A 17,639-nucleotide genomic window follows, 5' to 3' on the forward strand; every position below is an offset into this window, starting at 1 on the left:
ATGGAACAAGATAACTTGAGAATTCTATTGATCTCCCATTTTTGTCATGCTGTAGAGGTGACAAGGATCAATGGAGATTTGCACTTTTCTACCCACGACTCAGCAACTTTAATTTGTGTTTCCATCCAGATTCCCACAACTTTGCAGCATGCGTTCCTCTCAGCGTCCACCCCTTATTCTAGTTAGAGGCACGATCTGTGTGAGCTCTGCCTCCCCAGCTCCTTCCAATTCAAAGAAAGTTCTCTCCCTCCGCCCCTGCTCCCTGAAACAACCGCAGCATTTCCACGCTGCTCTCTCACTGTGCAGCCTGACACGCTCTCATTGGCCCACAGCCCTTCGAGGGGAGGGGCTTGCGTCTCGGGGGCTCTTCAAAAGGGATCAGTGTCTGAGCGGCCCAACCTTGCCGCTGAAACACTGCCTCGCAGCCCTCTTCACCGAGCCTGTGCTTTCCTGACTGCTGTCTTTTTCCTTTCTGGCTCAGCTTGAGACAGAGCCTCATACCAGGGGAGCCTCAGGTCCTTCAGGCTTTTAATGTCAGTCATGGAAAAACTTGAGAATGTTTCCTGGATCTACCAGCAGGAGCTGGAAGATCCATTCCAGAAATACCTAAACAGCACTGAGGACTATCTGGCCTTTCTCTGCGGACCTCAGCGCAGCCACCTCTTCCTCCCCGTATCTGTCGTGTATGCGCTGATTTTTGTGGTGGGCATCGTTGGCAATCTCCTGGTGTGCCTGGTCATTCTGCGGCACCAGGCTATGAAGACACCCACCAACTACTACCTCTTCAGCTTGGCGGTCTCTGACCTTCTGGTCCTGCTCCTTGGAATGCCCCTGGAAGTCTACGAAATGTGGCGCAACTACCCCTTCCTGTTTGGGCCGGTGGGTTGCTACTTCAAGACAGCCCTCTTTGAGACCGTGTGCTTTGCCTCCATTCTCAGCGTCACCACCGTCAGCGTGGAGCGCTACGTGGCCATCCTGCACCCGTTCCGGGCCAAGCTGGAGAGCACCCGGCGGCGGGCCCTCCGGATCCTCGGCGCCATCTGGGCCTTCTCCGTCCTCTTCTCTCTGCCCAACACCAGCATCCACGGCATCAAGCTCCACTACTTCCCCAATGGGTCCTTGGTGCCGGGCTCTGCCACCTGCACAGTCACCAAGCCCTTGTGGATCTACAATTTCATCATCCAGGTCACCTCCTTCCTCTTCTATATCCTCCCCATGACTGTCATCGGCGTCCTCTATTATCTCATGGGGCTCAGAGTGAGTATGCAAGCTGGCTGGCCTGAGGTTCAGAGAAAAACTTAGAAGTGGAGAAATTTAGAATCAGAAAGAAATAGAGAAAAATAGAGTGAGCTCAGTTGCCTCAACTGAGTTGAGGCAAGTTAAAGGACTTGCCTCAAATTAGACAAATAATAACTCTATTTATCATTTCCTTTAGCTCATATTCCGTTATTTCCCCACTCTGTTCTTGTAGTTCTCATATCTAAGTCTTCCTAAAAATCACCTAGAAAACTTGCTATGGCTACCAACAGGTATGCCCCACTCCTGGGAAAATCTAATTCAGCAGGTCTGAATAAGAGAGCACATCAGATGATCTGGGGTTATGTGGCCACACCTTGAGAGACTCTGCCACATCCTGCTGTCTCCACTCACTTCCCACATTGAGATTTTCCTCTGTACCAACTTGGTCTAAGGCATAACACCTGCCTCTGTTATAGTCCAAGACTTCTTAATGGTTGCTTGACCCTTTTGGTTGAAATATCAGGTTAAAATATTTTAAAAAATTATGATCTGAGTGAGATCTACTTGGACTCCTATTAAGCAGGTGGATATTAAGGGATGAGGTGAACAGAGCACATAAAATACTGTAAAAGGAAGTGTGAATAAGAGATGCATGGAATTAAGAGAAAAGTATCAATTATTTGCAATATATCTTGAAATTAGAGGTTCTGTTCCTATGATCATGATTGTAAACTGATTTCTCTTAGGGTAGGGGTCTAAATTAGCTGAGTAAAACTATATTTGATAAGAGTAAGAGTAAGTCTCTATAATTCCTCTACTGACATATTCTGCACCCAAATTCATGGTGGTGAAAGTTCTTGACTGTGACATTTTTAACCCATTAAGGAGAAAGCTTGGGTAGTAAATAGTTATGTCCACAGGTGATACATAATACACTCTTAGGAAAACCACATAGTTCTCCTGGATGTAATTTTTCCCTATAAAGTGAAAAAGTCACATCAGAGTATATCTAAAGCTCCTTCTATGATTCCTTAAGAAAAAGGGGAGGGAGGATCCTCTGTAAGCTGGAGTAGTATAGGTTATAAATGAAGGAGAATAAAACAGATATCATACTCACATTATATGCTTCAAGGTGGCTCTGACCCCATAACGTATGTGACAACTAGTATATTCCCATCTCGGGCATCTCTGAGAAAGATGATTGTCAGAAATGAGTGCCCCATAGGTGCCCCTCTTGAATAACTCTTGTCCCTAAGGTGAATGTTGAGGGCCAAGTAGGAAAAACAAATTCTGTGCTACAGATGTTTAGGGACAAAAGTAAATCTAATCAGGTAGAGAATCGTGTCAATCTCCTCCTGAAAAAGTGGCTCCTCTATTCCAAGACATGCATGTTACCCCAGATTATCTCACAGAGATGTCTTAGAACGCCCTGTGCATCTCACTGGAGAGAAAAAACTTCTACATAACTCCAAATAGGCTCCAGTGAGAAATCCCCACCTGAAACCTACCAATAGGTGATTGGCATCCAATGCCAATCACTTACCTGGAGTCATTTTAGAAGATATTTAGCTTTGAGTAGGAAACATATATTTCATCCCTGACCTATTAGACTTAGTTGAATTTTGCTTTATTGGCATGAATCAGAAGCTACCTTGTATCAGAAGCTAAGTAACAGTTCAGAAAGTAGCTTAGAAACCATCCTGGTTTGCTCCGCTTTAATGCAACTTATGAAAGCTTGTTCTCAGGAAAGATGAGGGGTTATCCGGGTTACGAGAGGACACCAGGAGAGGAACTATCTGCTTAAAAAGTCACCCTTCGAAGAATTTAAAAATCTCTTTATTGAGTCAGGAAAAGTAAGTCCTATTGTGTGGCATTGACTTCATGCCCTTTGTACATATTTTTGCCTGAAATGTTTCCACTGCCCACTACCACAATCCTTTTTGCCTTTCCTACTCTCCTTTAGCCTTTATGTCACATTTCCTCAGGGAAGCTCTCACGTAAATTACTCCTACCTATCCCCTAGCTCTTACTGTATTTTATTTTATTTATTTTATTTATTTTACCTTATTTTACCTAAATATACCTGGTTCCTGTAAGTGTTCCCATATCCGAGTGATATTCCTTAATTGTAATTTATAATTCTATACTTGTAGATTCTTTAATTAATTTCTTTCTATCTAACTAGTTGGTAAATTCAGTTAATGAATGAGACTAAATTACTTCCCTTATTGCTAAGCTTTTCAATCTTTAAAATAAAAGACTAAAAATATTACTTCTAAGGGCCTTTTGGATCCAAGAGATTTAAAGAGATCCAAGCAACCCTACTGATTGTTAAGTTATTGACTCTCTTGGAAGGTCTAAAGGGGAGATTGACCCTGGGACCCGCAGCCTTGGGAAGGCAGCAAACCCAGACTGATGTAATCATAGGATGAGGGAAGGAGGGAAGCCATATGCATGCTCAAAGCTAAACCTTTGATCCTGATGCATTATTCTAAGACACAGTCTCCACCAAGCTGCTCTCCAGGGTTTAAATATTATGGAGATGGAAACAGACAATTCCAGGGAATTTGAGAGGAAGCTCTGATGAAGGTCTGACCTCATCCTTATACCACCTGCACGTGGCATTAATGCTTGAGTTCATAGGGATGAATATATGAATTGTGGCAGAATCCAACCATGCCAACACAAGGTTATACTGATTCTTTTTTTTTTCTTTTTTAGTAAATACATTATGTTAAAAATGTAGAGATATTTACATAAGATCAATTATAATCTTGGTATTCTGGAACCAAATATACACAAACTTCTTAAATGAATATGAACAGCTGGTGGAGTAATTTCAATCAGTGTAAATAATTAATCAAAATAATATATAATCCTGAATGGTAATCAACCCCATGACCTTTCTCTTGCTTTGATCTACCATAGCTAAAGAGAGTAGGGTAGGAAGCTCTCTGAACTTCCTATATAGTAACCACAATTTTTCATTCCTATTCTTGTAACCTGAATTTTAAAATGAAAGTTAAAGCTTTATTTATAATCCTAGCACTTTGGGAGGCCAAAGCAGGAGGATTGCTTGAACCCAGGAGTTTGAGATTCACCTGAAAAACATAGGAAGACTCTACCCTTATAAAAAAAAAAAAAAAACAAGTTGGGGTGGCGCCTGTGGCTCAAAGGAGTAAGGCGTTGGCCCTATATGCCCGAGGTGGCCGGTTCAAACCCAGCCCTGGCCAAAAACTGCAAAAAAAAAGAAAGAAAGAAAGGAAAGAAGGAAGGGAAGGGAAGGGAAGGGAGGGGAGGGGAGGGGAGGGGAGGGGAGGGAGGGAGGAAGGAAGGAAGGAAGGAAAGAAAGAAAGAAAGAAAGAAAGAAAGATAGATTGATTGATTAGTTGGGCATAATAGCATACATCTGTAGTCCTAGTTACTCAGGAGACTGAGGCAAGATCATTGGAGATCCTATCTCAAAATAAAAATAATGAAATAAAATAAAGTAAAATAAATAAAATAAAATACAATAAGAACTAGGGGATAGGTAGGAGTAATTTATGGTTGAATATCTACTTTGTTAAACACCTGAAGGGAAATGGTATTCTTCAAAAATAAAGTAGCATTTAATATCAGCTAGACAAATTGTTTAAATTCTATTTTATGTCAAGCACTTCAAATTCTGCTGGAACAATGTACAACATGCATAAATATTCAATTTTCACTCTTCCTCTAATTAGCTGTTCACTATAACCTAAGAAAGCTGCAAAGTAAGCAATGGTTGATCGACACATGATTTTCTTTTCAATGCCAACTATGTTTGTACAGGAAGCCTGTCCATAAAAGAATTGTGAACTATTTGATGTTTTATTAAAAAAAATTATTCCTTAGGGTGGAGAAATTACTGTAGAGAATTGTTAAACCCAACAAAAGAAATGGCTAGTGACTAGTAGATCTCAATATGGGTTTAGTGTTCTTAATCACATACTGAAATAATAACACAACTGGACCTTGTTAATAATTACAGTCTTTTAAAAATGGTGTGAAATCATTATAACCTTTAATAGATTTAATCTAAGATGAGTTAGTAAAATTGGCAATTTAACACATTGTCCTACCCTTGAACATGCATCTCTTTGCCTCTGGCTGCTTCTTTGTGTCAACATGGGCACCCCTTGTGGGGGAGTGGTATGAGAACGAGAATTTCTAGAAGACACTCAGTAATCCTTGTGATTGAGCCATAGAAATAAATAACTCTAACTACAAATAAATAACTCTATTTTTTTTTTTTTTTTTTTTTTTGCATTTTTTGGCCGGGGCTGGGTTGGAACCCGCCACCTCTGGCATATGGGGCTGGCGCAATACTCCTTTGAGCCACAGGCAAAACCCAATAATTCTTTTTAAATCAGTTTTTATTATGTCTTTTGACTAGACATGGGACAATAATTAGAATCACAGTACTAACAATAATATGCAACTTGCTGAGTATCCCATGCGAGACACTGAGATAAGCACTCTACTTGCATTATTTTGTTTTACTTTTTATATTAATAACATCTTACCATCTTCATTTTTCTCCCACCTAGTCTTTAATTACTGTACAATTATTCTTCTATTTCTTTTCAAGTTCTAGGTGACTCTAAAGGGTCAAATCTCACAAGACCTTTAATTCCTCACCTTATGAAGGCACATGTAGAGGGCACCAATATGTCCAGGACACAAATGGCCAGGTTTACTATTCATCCAAGTGAATGCTTCAGGGCCCCTGTGGTCCTCAGAGCCTCGTGTTTGTTTGGGAAATAGAATATGGGCCTGTTGATCTCTAAAGGCAATTCTTAGTGATCCACCCTTTTGAGTCTTATTTAATTTTAAATACCCTCTCTAAAATATTCCCTTAAAATGCCATCTAGTCCAGAAAGCTTACTGTTTCTTAGGGCAGTTTGTTCCATTGTTGCACACATCTGATTATATCAATTTCTTCCTTACCTCAGGTTGGAATCTATCTCCTTATAATTCAATATCTCCCTCCTACTCTACCCTTGGGACCATAAAATAAGTTAAATTTTTCTTCCATTTGATGGCCTCAATCAATCATTCAGAACTTTTTACATTGCCAGTGAGGGAACCCCAACTCAATCTGGCAAAAAAAAAAACATGAAGGAGGGCATGGACCTGACAAGCTCAGAAGCAGAGCTGGCTCTCGGTGAAGATCAATCTCCAAGGTTATTAAGGACCTCACTTTATTTCTGTTTCTTGGCTCTTCTTTCTATGGTATTGGAAAGAAGAGTCAAACTCAACCTCAAACTGCACATTGTTGTCCACTAGTAGCTTCAAGCACCTTCTTTATGGTAGAGGAAAAAGAAAAAAGCTTTTGTTATTTTTGTTATACCAAACCTTCAATACAGAGAAGGGCTCCCCCTGTCAGTACTGATTTAAATAAAAGAAGCAAAACTTCCATTCTTAGGAGTACAATACCTGAAGCACTATTGGCCCCAAGTATGCAATCACTGTGACTAGGAGATAAGACAGGCTGCTAAGTTATTTAGAGACTATGGCTAGAGCTGGACCTAGGGATCATTCTCATCCAAATTCATGACTAAGAATAGGGAAGGAATGCACTCCCTAAGAGAAAATCAGGGTGCTATTGGTAAGATAAGAAAAGAATAAATGCTAGAGGACCAGTGTGCAAATATATACTAACACTATACTGTACTATACTAATGTCTAGATACTTGATGGTAGTTTACCATGAGTCCTTAAAGCTTCCTTTACCTGGATGAACACTCCACACTCCCTAGACTAAAAAATATAGATATATAAATTAAAGGGAGAAAATTTTGCTCCATGAATAGTGTAGATCTTCAGTGCTTTGGCAGTTCAGAGGAAAGAGAAGGCAGTGGACTAAAGTGGATACCGAAATCTTCAGGCCTAGGTGGGGCTTGAGCTGAATAAAACAGATGGCACACACAGGAAGTATTGATATTTCAAATTTTCAGATGTTACATCAAGGATCAACACAACTTCTAACTACGGTGAATATATTTCAAAATCTACACTCAAGAAACACATGCACTTTTATTAGTACAGTAGCATGTCAAGATGGTACAAGGTAATCCACTGAGAAGGGTTAGAAAACACTGTTCCCCTTTTGGCTGGGATGGGGGTAGGAGATGGGACTGTAACAGTGGGGGAGTGGCTAGGAGGACTAATGATGCACTGCCCTTCATGAATATTCATAATGCCTATTAGCATATTAAAGGTTCTGAGAAGACTCACTATGAAGATTGACCTTTCATGAGGCAGGAATAATACCTGCTTTTGTTTTATGTTGTCTACCTATTTCACTATAATAGAAGTCTAATATTACTAAATGAATAAATGACTCAAAGAGTCAATCCAACTAGGTTTTCTTTTTTTTTTTTATTTTACTTAAGAATTTAATATTTTTCATGGAATACCTACTAACATGCTACAATATCTCGGTTTCTACAAATTTGCATAAGAAAAATGGATGCATTGCAACTTAACCACAATCATCTATCCAATTGGCTATGTTCTATCTCCAACTTACTCTAAACATTTGACATTTTCTTACATTGCTCTAAGTCCCAGTTGTCTTCAAAATGAGTGTTAGTTATGTCTCTCAGATCATTAAGAAAGAAAAAAAATTGCTTCCCTTTCTAACCATCTCTTTCTACTTTCTTTCCAGCTGAAGAAAGACAAATCCCTTGAGGCCAATGAAGCAATTGCAAATATTCAAAGACCCTCCAGAAAATCAGTCACCAAGATGTTGTGTGAGTCCTTTACTTTCTTTTGTTTTGTTTACAAGAGCAAAGAAGGCACATTTGGTAGTGGGGTCAGATCCATAGTTATCCTGAAATATATTTGTGAGGGTAGATTAAGATTAAAAGAAACCCAAGACATTAGGTAGGTAATGGTCTAACTCAATGTTGTTCAATCTTTTTTATCTCATGGCACACTTGAACCTATAGTTAAAACTTCCGTGGCACACTTAAATTATATTGATGAAAAAAAAAGTAAAAAAAAAAATATATATATACTTACTGTGCTTTGAACTTCTTTAAAAATAATGTAATTAATGATCTTAAAAAATTTTCATGGCATATCAGTTGAAAATCACTGGTCTATCTAGATAGATACATGGTACGAGGTGGACTATCTTTCTTGGTTTACTCAAGTTCTTATGACTTGTATATTTCATTTCATTTTTTATTTTGAACCCTCAAAACAACATGTTAAATTTTATCCATTGTAATACACTTTGTGTAGTATTTGATAAATTATATCTACTTTCTGCGCCTTTGAATATCACTTTCTTCCCCTTCTAAAAAAATGAACAGGTGGTTTTTAATCTATTTATGTTATGGTTTTCTTTAAAAATATGATAAAAGCTGTGGACTCCCCACCCTGAAAATATACAAGTATGCATACATAAGATAACAATCCATTTCAGGATTGTAACCTCCTAATGCCCACCCACAGACTCCATGGGATCCTCTTTTAATTCCAGATTAAGAACATTTGGCCAAGAGAACCTCTGAGTTGTCATTTTACCTATGACCTCATATAACTATATCAAACAGTATGCTTATAAATAAGATACTAAAAAAATATATCCAAGTACTGGCCCACATTCTCCCAAAAGAATGTTATAAAAATATACGATCCAGCACTACTCCCTGAAAGCAATCGATGAGAGAAAGGAAATTTATAATATACTTTCCAAATAAAAACCTAAGGTTTGAAAGAAAGGAATCTTCATGGCTATTATGCATATGAAACATTCACTATGTTGTATTTGTGAATAAAAAATTGTGAAGTCACTGAAGTTAGTCTTTTCAATTCTGATATTCATCTTCTTGGAAATATGTTAGCCTTTGTTGGCACCTGAGTTTTCCTATTAAGGAAACAAGTGTCTCCATTATTTCTTCCCTTTTCTCATGGATGGTAATCTATTCTTATAAACATCTTGACACCCACTCACATCAAAGTCACACTAACAGAATATACTATAAAGTATGTGCCTTGGGAGGAAGTTCAATTTTAACAGGAATTAAATTTTTAACTAAAGAGAAGAAATATAGGCCATAGTGAGCAGATTGGGATCTTGAGTGCAAAGTTTAGAAAAAGTCTCCAGATATCTCTGAAACCACATCCCACAGGCAAATGACTTACTCTGAAAGTGTTTAATGCCAACAGGAAATAGACCATTACTAAGAAAACTTGAAACATTCACACAGACACAGAGAACTGAAAAATGAATGCCCAAATACCCGTCACTCATCCTCAAAAATTATCACATCATAACTGACCGTGTTTTATCTTGTACCCTCATACCCTACAAGATGATTTTGAGGAAAATTCCAAGCATAATGTCATAGCAAAATCAAGTATTCTACAACTTCAGAAGAGAAAGAACATTACATATTTATACTTGTGGAGCTTAAAGGCCACAAAGAGAAATTGCAATAGCACCTATCTCTGTCTTGAGCATGGAAAATAAGAAATTCAAAAGAATTCTGTGCTGTATTGATTTATAATATAATAAACACATCCCCTCCCAAGAAAAAGATGCTTGTAGAGCACTTATTAAGCTTGTGGTTGTTCAATCTTCCTCTCTCTCATTCCCAGCCCATGACAGAATTTAAAATTATTGAATTCAGAGAAACTTCTATTTCAAGAGTCACAAGATGAATTCATTCATAAATTTAATAGTTTGTTAATATATAACTTCGAAGAATACTAACTGCTTAAATCCACCCATTTATTTTATATACAAGTTTCTGTGGCTCCAGCTATCTACTTAGAACAAGCTTTATTTTTCACAATAAAATGTTTTGGAAACATAACCTGCAAATATCCTCTCCCATTCTGAGGGCTTTTTCTGCTTGCTTTATTTACTGTGTTCTTGGCTGTGCAGAAGCTTTTTAGTTTGATCAGATCCCAGTAATATATTTTTGGTATTGCTTCAACTGCTGGGGGTGGGGGGATAGGGTCCTCTTCATAAAATATTCTCCCAGGCTAATTTCTGCAGGTGTTTTCCCTGAACTCTCTCCAAGTATCTTTATAATTTTACCTCTTAAGTTTAAATCTTTTATTTAGTAAGAATCAATTTTTGTTAACGGTGAAAGGCGAGGGATCAGTTTCAGTCTTCTACAAGTCACTAGCCAATTCACCATTTGTAAAATAGAGGATCTTTCCCCCAATTTATGTTTTTGATAGACTTATCAAAGATCAAATGATGATAAGTGGCTGCATTCATCTCTTGTTCTCATAAATGCATTAATGTACACAGTTATAATTTAATAAAAAAATGTTTTCAGAACTTTGAAGTAAGTTAAATACTGTTTTAAATGATCTAAAGGAAACTAACATTATACAAGAAACTTTGTATGATCATATGGAAAACTGATCTTAGATTTTATATAATTCATTACTATGTTTAAATATTCCTTATTAAGGCTCTTGAGGACCTAGTTTGCCTGAAATAGTTATAAACTTTCAAAAGTAGAGGACAAAGCTGCTAGAAGGAATGGATAAGGCAGAGTAAGCATTGAATACTATCCTCGCACCCACTGCCTTTTGCTTTCTCACTTTTCATCCTTTTCCAGTTGTTTTGGTCTTAGTATTTGCTATCTGTTGGGCTCCATTCCACATTGATCGACTCTTCTTCAGCTTTGTGGAGGAGTGGACCGAATCCCTGGCTGCTGCGTTCAACCTCATCCACGTGGTGTCAGGTAAAGCTTCGTTGATTTGTTTGTACTCCACGCGACCAGGTCATTGCTTCTTCTTCATCTTGTTTAGATGTCTGCATATACAGATTTATCTCGGGACCTTCTATATAAGCAGCAAGACATTCAGTTTTTATTTTAGTCAAAGATTTAAGGTATGCTACTAGTCCAAAAATACACATATCAGGTCACTATTTCAATTGGCTACTTTATAGATAATCTCAACTCTAAATTGGCAAGAAATTGCTCAAGAAGTGATTCTTCTGGGTTTCTTGCCAATGGTCACACAATTGAACTGGTTCTTGTTTAGTAACCAGGACAGTATCCATGTCCCCCAAATCTCCTATTGCTTTTAGCAAGTGTTCTGTCCTCATGAAAGCTAACAAAAGTGATGCTACTTTGACTCCGTTTGTCAAAGATAAGACAGAACATATTGGAAATAGTGATGGAAAGGTCACTAAGTCAGAGGACATGGCTTTGCACCTCAGTTCCACCACTGATATTCTGAGTGATCTGGAGCAGATGGCTTCCTTCCTGCTAAAATTTCTTCAGTTGCAAAATGGTAATAATGCCTGCTCTAGGCAAACCACGGACTAATGGCAGGAAGAAAATGCAATTATACATTAATAGATATTAAAGAGTTTTTTAAGCTATAAAATGCTGTGTGTTTTTCTATAATCATCACAACAAGGTTGTGAAGTAGAAAGTATCATCCACATTTTATAGTCGAAGAAAGTTTCACCAGAAGAAATAATTTGCCCAAAGGCACTCAGCTGGTAAATGCAAAAACAGGGCTCACGCCCAAGTCATCTAATGTCTAGTGAAGTATTAAGTACTCTTTCCTCTAAACTAGAGCAGAGCATGCCCTCCCAGGTCTGTCTGTTGGTCGTGGTGACTGTTAGCCTTAGGTTCAGACCTCTTCCATCTCCCAACTCCTGCTGGGCACTGGCTGATTCTGTGGGCTCTTTAAGTTATCAAAGATATCACCAGAAAAGAAAAATAAGTTCAGGTTCTGCAAATTAAGCTCCAGATGTTCACAGAGCAAAAACAATAGCATCTGTGTACTGAATGCCTTGTGTATTATCTATTTTTCTGTTATACTCTTTTTTTTTTACTCAGCAAGGCTTATGTATAGTTTATACCTGGATATTAGTATTTCTGAGTCCAAGCATTTACCATTCAGAGCCAAATATCGAAAATATTTCTGTCTCTTAGTTTATCCTTATGGTTTATCTGATTAAAAAATGGAGTGTTTAAATAAATTGGAAAATACTACAAGTTCAAATAAGATTTGACTTTTTGACCATACCTTTCCAGATATATTAAAGCAACCAGTTTAAAATTCCAAAATTATGGCTATAATGACATTATTCTGCTAAAATACCATCTCTACTTTCCTTACATTACAATCTAGATGAACTCTAAACCTCTTAAGCCCGACAAAAAATGCTTCCAACTTGTCTTTTTACCCTCCAAGTTATAGTATTTCCATCCATAGACCATACACTTCTCAAACTGGCAAATTAGAGAGTTCAGCACATTGTTTCTGTACAACATAACCATCCCTGCCTCTGCACACTTGTGCACAGTACGACTTCTACCTGAAACACTCTCCCCTATCTTCCTTAATTCTCTCCAATCCACTTCAAGGTCTGGCTACAGTCCAATGACCCCACACTAAATCTTTCGTGACCTTAACAGTCCTTATGTTTATGCCATTATGTGAATTGCATAACACAATTGTCAGTATCTCATATTTTCTCCTTTACAGATACTTTTTGACAGTGTTGTATTGATAACTATTCAATTTAGCCATAGCTCTTACCTCTGCAATGCCTTTAAAGAGCTTTGGGGAACAAAGTCTAAACTTACTGCCTTCTCATGTGCCTTGATGCTCCTAGCATAGAATAAGAGTTCCTTTAGAATTTGCTTTTTAAATGAAATAACAGTATATATAAATTTTCTTCTTTGATATTCCTCCCTGCCCAGTCTTTACACCAGCCATGTAGCATTTTGAAGGTCCTGAACTACATAAATGAGGACCACCCACAAGGAGCATGTTGAAAACAGTACTTATCATTTATTTAATATTCTTAGCCATTCTTAGCCTTTCTATCATGGTATCTTCATTTCATCATCACAATAATCTAGGGAGAAGGATTAGGCTGGAATTTCCATTCCCATTTTACAGAGAAAGAAACTGAAGTGTCTGAGTTGGTCCAAGGTCATGGTAAAAGCCAGGGCCAAGATCATAAACTAGGTCCTCTGAATCCCAACCTCAGGCTCGCTGGAGGCCTTGGAAAAACAAAATGGAATATGGCAACGAAGGAAGAGTGTGTACTAAACAGGAAAACACCAATGTGCAAGACGTCTGCTGGAGAAAATAAAAGGCAAAACACAAATATTCAATGAGATGGAAGAGCCTTTGAAGGGAAAGGAGGTTGGGGAATATTTCTTTGCAGAGACATCTAGCATTACAAGGAATCTCAGTGGAACTAAGGCTTGACTTATTCACCATTTCTCCTTTACTTGTAGTTTCAAGTTATAGATTTAAGTAAAATTCCAATAAGATAGAAACATTTCTCTGTCCTCTGATATTTAAGCATCTCTTGTTAATGCTCTAGGAATATCTTCTTTAATTAAACAAGTAGGGATCAAAGAAGGTTGCTGAACATCTTAGAGAGAGCCCATGCCAGCCTAAATTTTTCCAAGATTCTTTAATCTTTCTCTGTTTGATTCCTAAGTGCACAGGTGGAAAATGTGTTCAGTGCATTTTGTATTTCAATTAGAGCCTTGTATACATCATCACTTCCAAAAGAGGCAATCACAGGATTCTGTGCATTTGAAAATATTAATGCTTCTCCCTTCACGTCTCTGCCTTGGTTTTAATTTGTTGCATTCCAGGTGTCTTCTTCTACCTCAGCTCAGCGGTCAACCCCATTATCTACAACCTACTGTCTCATCGCTTTCGAGCAGCATTCCGGACTGTGGTCCCTCCTTGCTGCAAGCGGCAATCCCAGCATGACATGCAGAGACCACCTGCCCAGGGGAACATTTTCCTGACAGAATGCCACCTTGTGGAGCTGACTGAATATACAAGTCCCCAGTTCCCTGGCCAGTTGGCCCTTCATATCTCTCACCTCTCCACAACCCTGTGTACTGAGCAGGTACCATGAAGCAACTCTGAAGGTTCCACCTTCAAAGCACTTGGATTCCTTCAGAGTTGACTTTCTTCTATGCCTCAGAACTGCAGGTAGAGTTAGTCCATAATCTATCCCTTAGGGAGGTAAATGGCTCTTAGTACTTATGGACGAATTTCTAGTTATTTTTTAATATATGTGAAAACTGAGATTTAGGGTCTAAACCCAGAATGACCTGATAATCGGCTATCTTTCCACTTTCCTAACTGTCTTATGCCCCTTCACTAGTCCTGGAACATAACTGGCAAAGCATGGAAACTTGGGTGATCTTCGCTATTGAGAATGTTTCTTTTCTGAGTCATCTATACTTAGTCTTACAACTAACGGTCACTATAAGCCACAGAGGGAAGACATGTAGATACCGTTCTGTGATACTTTATATGATTTGAGAATCCCCTATCAGTGTCCCTCCACAGAAATCTGCAGACACAGTTCATTTTATTGTGCTTCCCTTTATTGTACTTTGCAGACATTGCACATTTTATAAATTGATGGCTTGTGCCAGCTTTGTGTGGGACAATTCTATTGACACCGTTTTCTCCAGCAGCATGTATCTCCATGTCAATTTTGGCCATTCTAACACTTTCAAACTTATTCATGATGATGATGATGATATCTGTAATCAGCGATCTTTGCTGTTACTATCATAATTGCTTGGTGGAAAATGAAGCACATCCATGTAACACCCATGTAAGATGGCAACATAGTATATAAACATCGTGTGTGTTCCAATTGCTCTGCTCGCTCCTGCTTCCCCGTCTTCCTTCATATTCCTCCCTCTCCTCAAGCCTCCCCATTCCCTGAGACACAATAATATTAAAATTAGGTCAATAAATAACCCTGTAATGTCCTTAAGTTTCCAAGTGAAAGGAAGACTTATGTGTCTCTCACTTTAAATAAAACCTAGAAGCAATTAAGCTTAGTAAGGAAGGCATGTCAAATGCGGAGATAGGCCAAAAGCTAGGACTCTTGAACCAAAGGGTCAGCCAAGTTGTGAATGCAAAGGAAAAGGTGTGCAAAAAAATTCAAAGTGCTACTCCAGTGCATGCACTAATGATAAGAAAATGAAACCATCTTATTGCTGATATGGATAGAGTTTGAGTATTTATTATTTATTTATTTTTATTATTGGGGATTCATTGAAGGTACAAAAAAGCAGGTTACCCTAATTGCATTTGTCAGGTGAAGTCCCTCTTCTAAATATGTTCCTCCCCAAAGAGATGTGCCAAATACCATGACCCCCTCCCTCCCCTTCCTCCTTCCCTCTCTCTGCTCCCCCATCCCCCCACCCCCCACCATGTACTAGGTCATCAGTTGTCCTCATATCAAAATTTAGACAGACGGTCGAAACAGCTACAACATTCCCTCCAGCCAGAGCCTAAGCCAGAGCAAGGCCCTAATTCTCTTCAATTCTATAAAGGCTGAGAGAGGTGAAGAAGCCGCAGGGGGAAAGTTGAAAGCTCACAGAGCTTGGTTCATGAGGCTTAAGGAAAGAGGCCTTCTCCATAATATAAAAGTACAAAGTGAAACAACAGAAGCTGAATCGAAGCTGCAGCAAGTTATCCAGATGATCCAGATAAAGGTGGCTACGGTAAACAACAGACTTTTTAATGTAGACAAAACAGCCTTACACTGGAAGAAAATGCCATCTAGGACTTTCATAGCTGGAGAGAAGTCAATGCCTGGCTTCAAAGTGTCGAGACAGGCTGACTCTGGTTAAAACTAATGCCGCTAGTGAATTTAAGTTAAAGCCAGTGCTAGGGCCCTTGAGAATTATGCTAACTCCACTCCGTCTATGCTCCAGAGCAAAAAAGTGTTTTTTTGAGATGAAATTTACTCCTGGCAAAGACGCTGTGAACATGGTTGAAATGACAGCAAAGAATTTAAAATATTCCATAAACTTATTTGATAAAGCAACAGCAGAGTTTGAGAGGATTAAATCCAACTTTTTTTTTTTTTTTTTTTTTTGTGAGACAGAGTCTGTCACACCCAGTATGGGCTGTGGCATCACAGCTCACAGCAACTTCAAACTTGGGCTCAAGCAATTCTCGTCTCAGCCTCCCAAATAGCTGGGAGTACAGGCAACCGCCACAGCGCCTGGCTATTTTTATAGAGGAGATCTCACTGTGGCTCGGGCTCGTCTCAAACTTGTGAGCTCAAGCAATCCACCTGCCTTGGCCTCCCAGAGTGCTAGGATCATGGATGTAAGCCACCATGCCCGGCCTGAGTCCAACTTTGAAAGAAGATCTACTGTGGGTAAAATGCTATCAAATAGCATAGCAGACTATAGAGAAATCTCTCATGAAGAGTTCATCATTGTGGCAAACTTTTTGGTTACCTTATTTGAAGAAAATGCCACAGGCGCCTCAATTCAACAACCACCAACCTAATCAGTCATCAGGCATCACTGTCAAGATAAGACCCTCTATCAGCAAAATGATTACCCCTCACTGAAGATTCAGATGATCATTAGTGTTGTTTGCAATAACATATTTTTAATTAAGGTATATACATTGCTTTTAAGACATAATGCTACTTCACATTTAATAGACTACAGCATAGTATGAATGTAACTTTTATATGCATTGGGAAACCAAAAAATTTGTGTGACTCATTCTATTGTGGTGGTGTGGGGCTAAGCCCACAGTACTTCCAAGATGTGCCTCTTCACCCTCTTGCCCCATGTTCTGCCATTATGATGCGATTCCCTATAGTCCTGAAGGCTTTTGCTTTAGGGGTTCTGATAACACAGGGATACTCCTTTGTACTCTCATCTCTGCCTTTAGATTATCAATCATTGCTCATTAGGAATGGGATCAGACACAAATCTAACTTACAGAATGAGAAGAGGTTGTGTTTTAAAACACACAAACATAAACTACACCAAACAAAGACTTATTTTAATAATCTGGTCTAGACTAGGTTTTCTAACATCCTAGGTCAGGGGTGTCCAACCTGCAGCCTACAAGTTGCATGCTCATTTTGTGAGGACTTTTTTGCTTATCTGTGGTGCTAGGTATCACCAACAGTATACATGGACTGTTCTTTTGCTATTCAGTTTTTGTTAGTATTTGTGTATTTAATGTGTGGCCCAAAACAATTCAATTTTTCCAATGTACAGCAGAGGAGAAAAGAGATTGGACAATCCTGTTGGTTCCTACAGTGTAGATAAAGGTACGGTCCTGGTACAAAGACAAGTCAAATGGCAGCTATTGGTCTCAAACCCATGACTTTTGCTTACTTAATCCTTTATTCATATTTAATACTCTTCACACATACCATATAGCCAAAATGTGTACTTCCCAGACCTATCATGCATTATACCATCATAAGTAACTCTACTAAACTGGATTACTTACTGTTCTTATAAAAATGCATCTTACAGTTTTTCCTAGCTGCACATCTTTGCACAGGATGACCTCTTTATCCTCAATATCCATCTGTTTCTATCCTATCTGTTCTT

The 17,639-nt window shown here is 38.6% G+C and overlaps 1 protein-coding gene across 1 annotated transcript; it reads left to right on the top strand.

Annotated features, from left to right (window-relative positions):
* Window positions 1-396: 396 nt before the first annotated feature.
* Window positions 397-14,152, top strand: NMUR2 (neuromedin U receptor 2). Its single transcript, XM_012806810.1, has 4 exons — window positions 397-1,257; window positions 7,934-8,018; window positions 10,857-10,982; window positions 13,881-14,152. Exons 1-4 carry the CDS (start codon window positions 532-534, stop codon window positions 14,150-14,152), a joined length of 1,209 nt encoding a protein of 402 aa, XP_012662264.1. The 5' UTR covers window positions 397-531.
* Window positions 14,153-17,639: the final 3,487 nt, after the last annotated feature.

Source organism: Otolemur garnettii, unplaced genomic scaffold, assembly GCF_000181295.1.
Source record: "Otolemur garnettii isolate 467f Iridium unplaced genomic scaffold, OtoGar3 scaffold00003, whole genome shotgun sequence".
Classification (NCBI taxonomy): Eukaryota; Metazoa; Chordata; class Mammalia; order Primates; family Galagidae; genus Otolemur; species Otolemur garnettii.

Bases quoted from the DNA above. Each gene is read 5' to 3' on its own strand.
- NMUR2 (XM_012806810.1), top strand. From the start codon at position 532: ATGTCAGTCATGGAAAAACTTGAGAATGTTTCCTGGATCTACCAGCAG. The intron at 1,258-7,933 runs GTGAGTATGCAA...CTTTCTTTCCAG, and splicing joins ATTATCTCATGGGGCTCAGA to CTGAAGAAAGACAAATCCCT. The intron at 8,019-10,856 runs GTGAGTCCTTTA...ATCCTTTTCCAG, and splicing joins ATCAGTCACCAAGATGTTGT to TTGTTTTGGTCTTAGTATTT.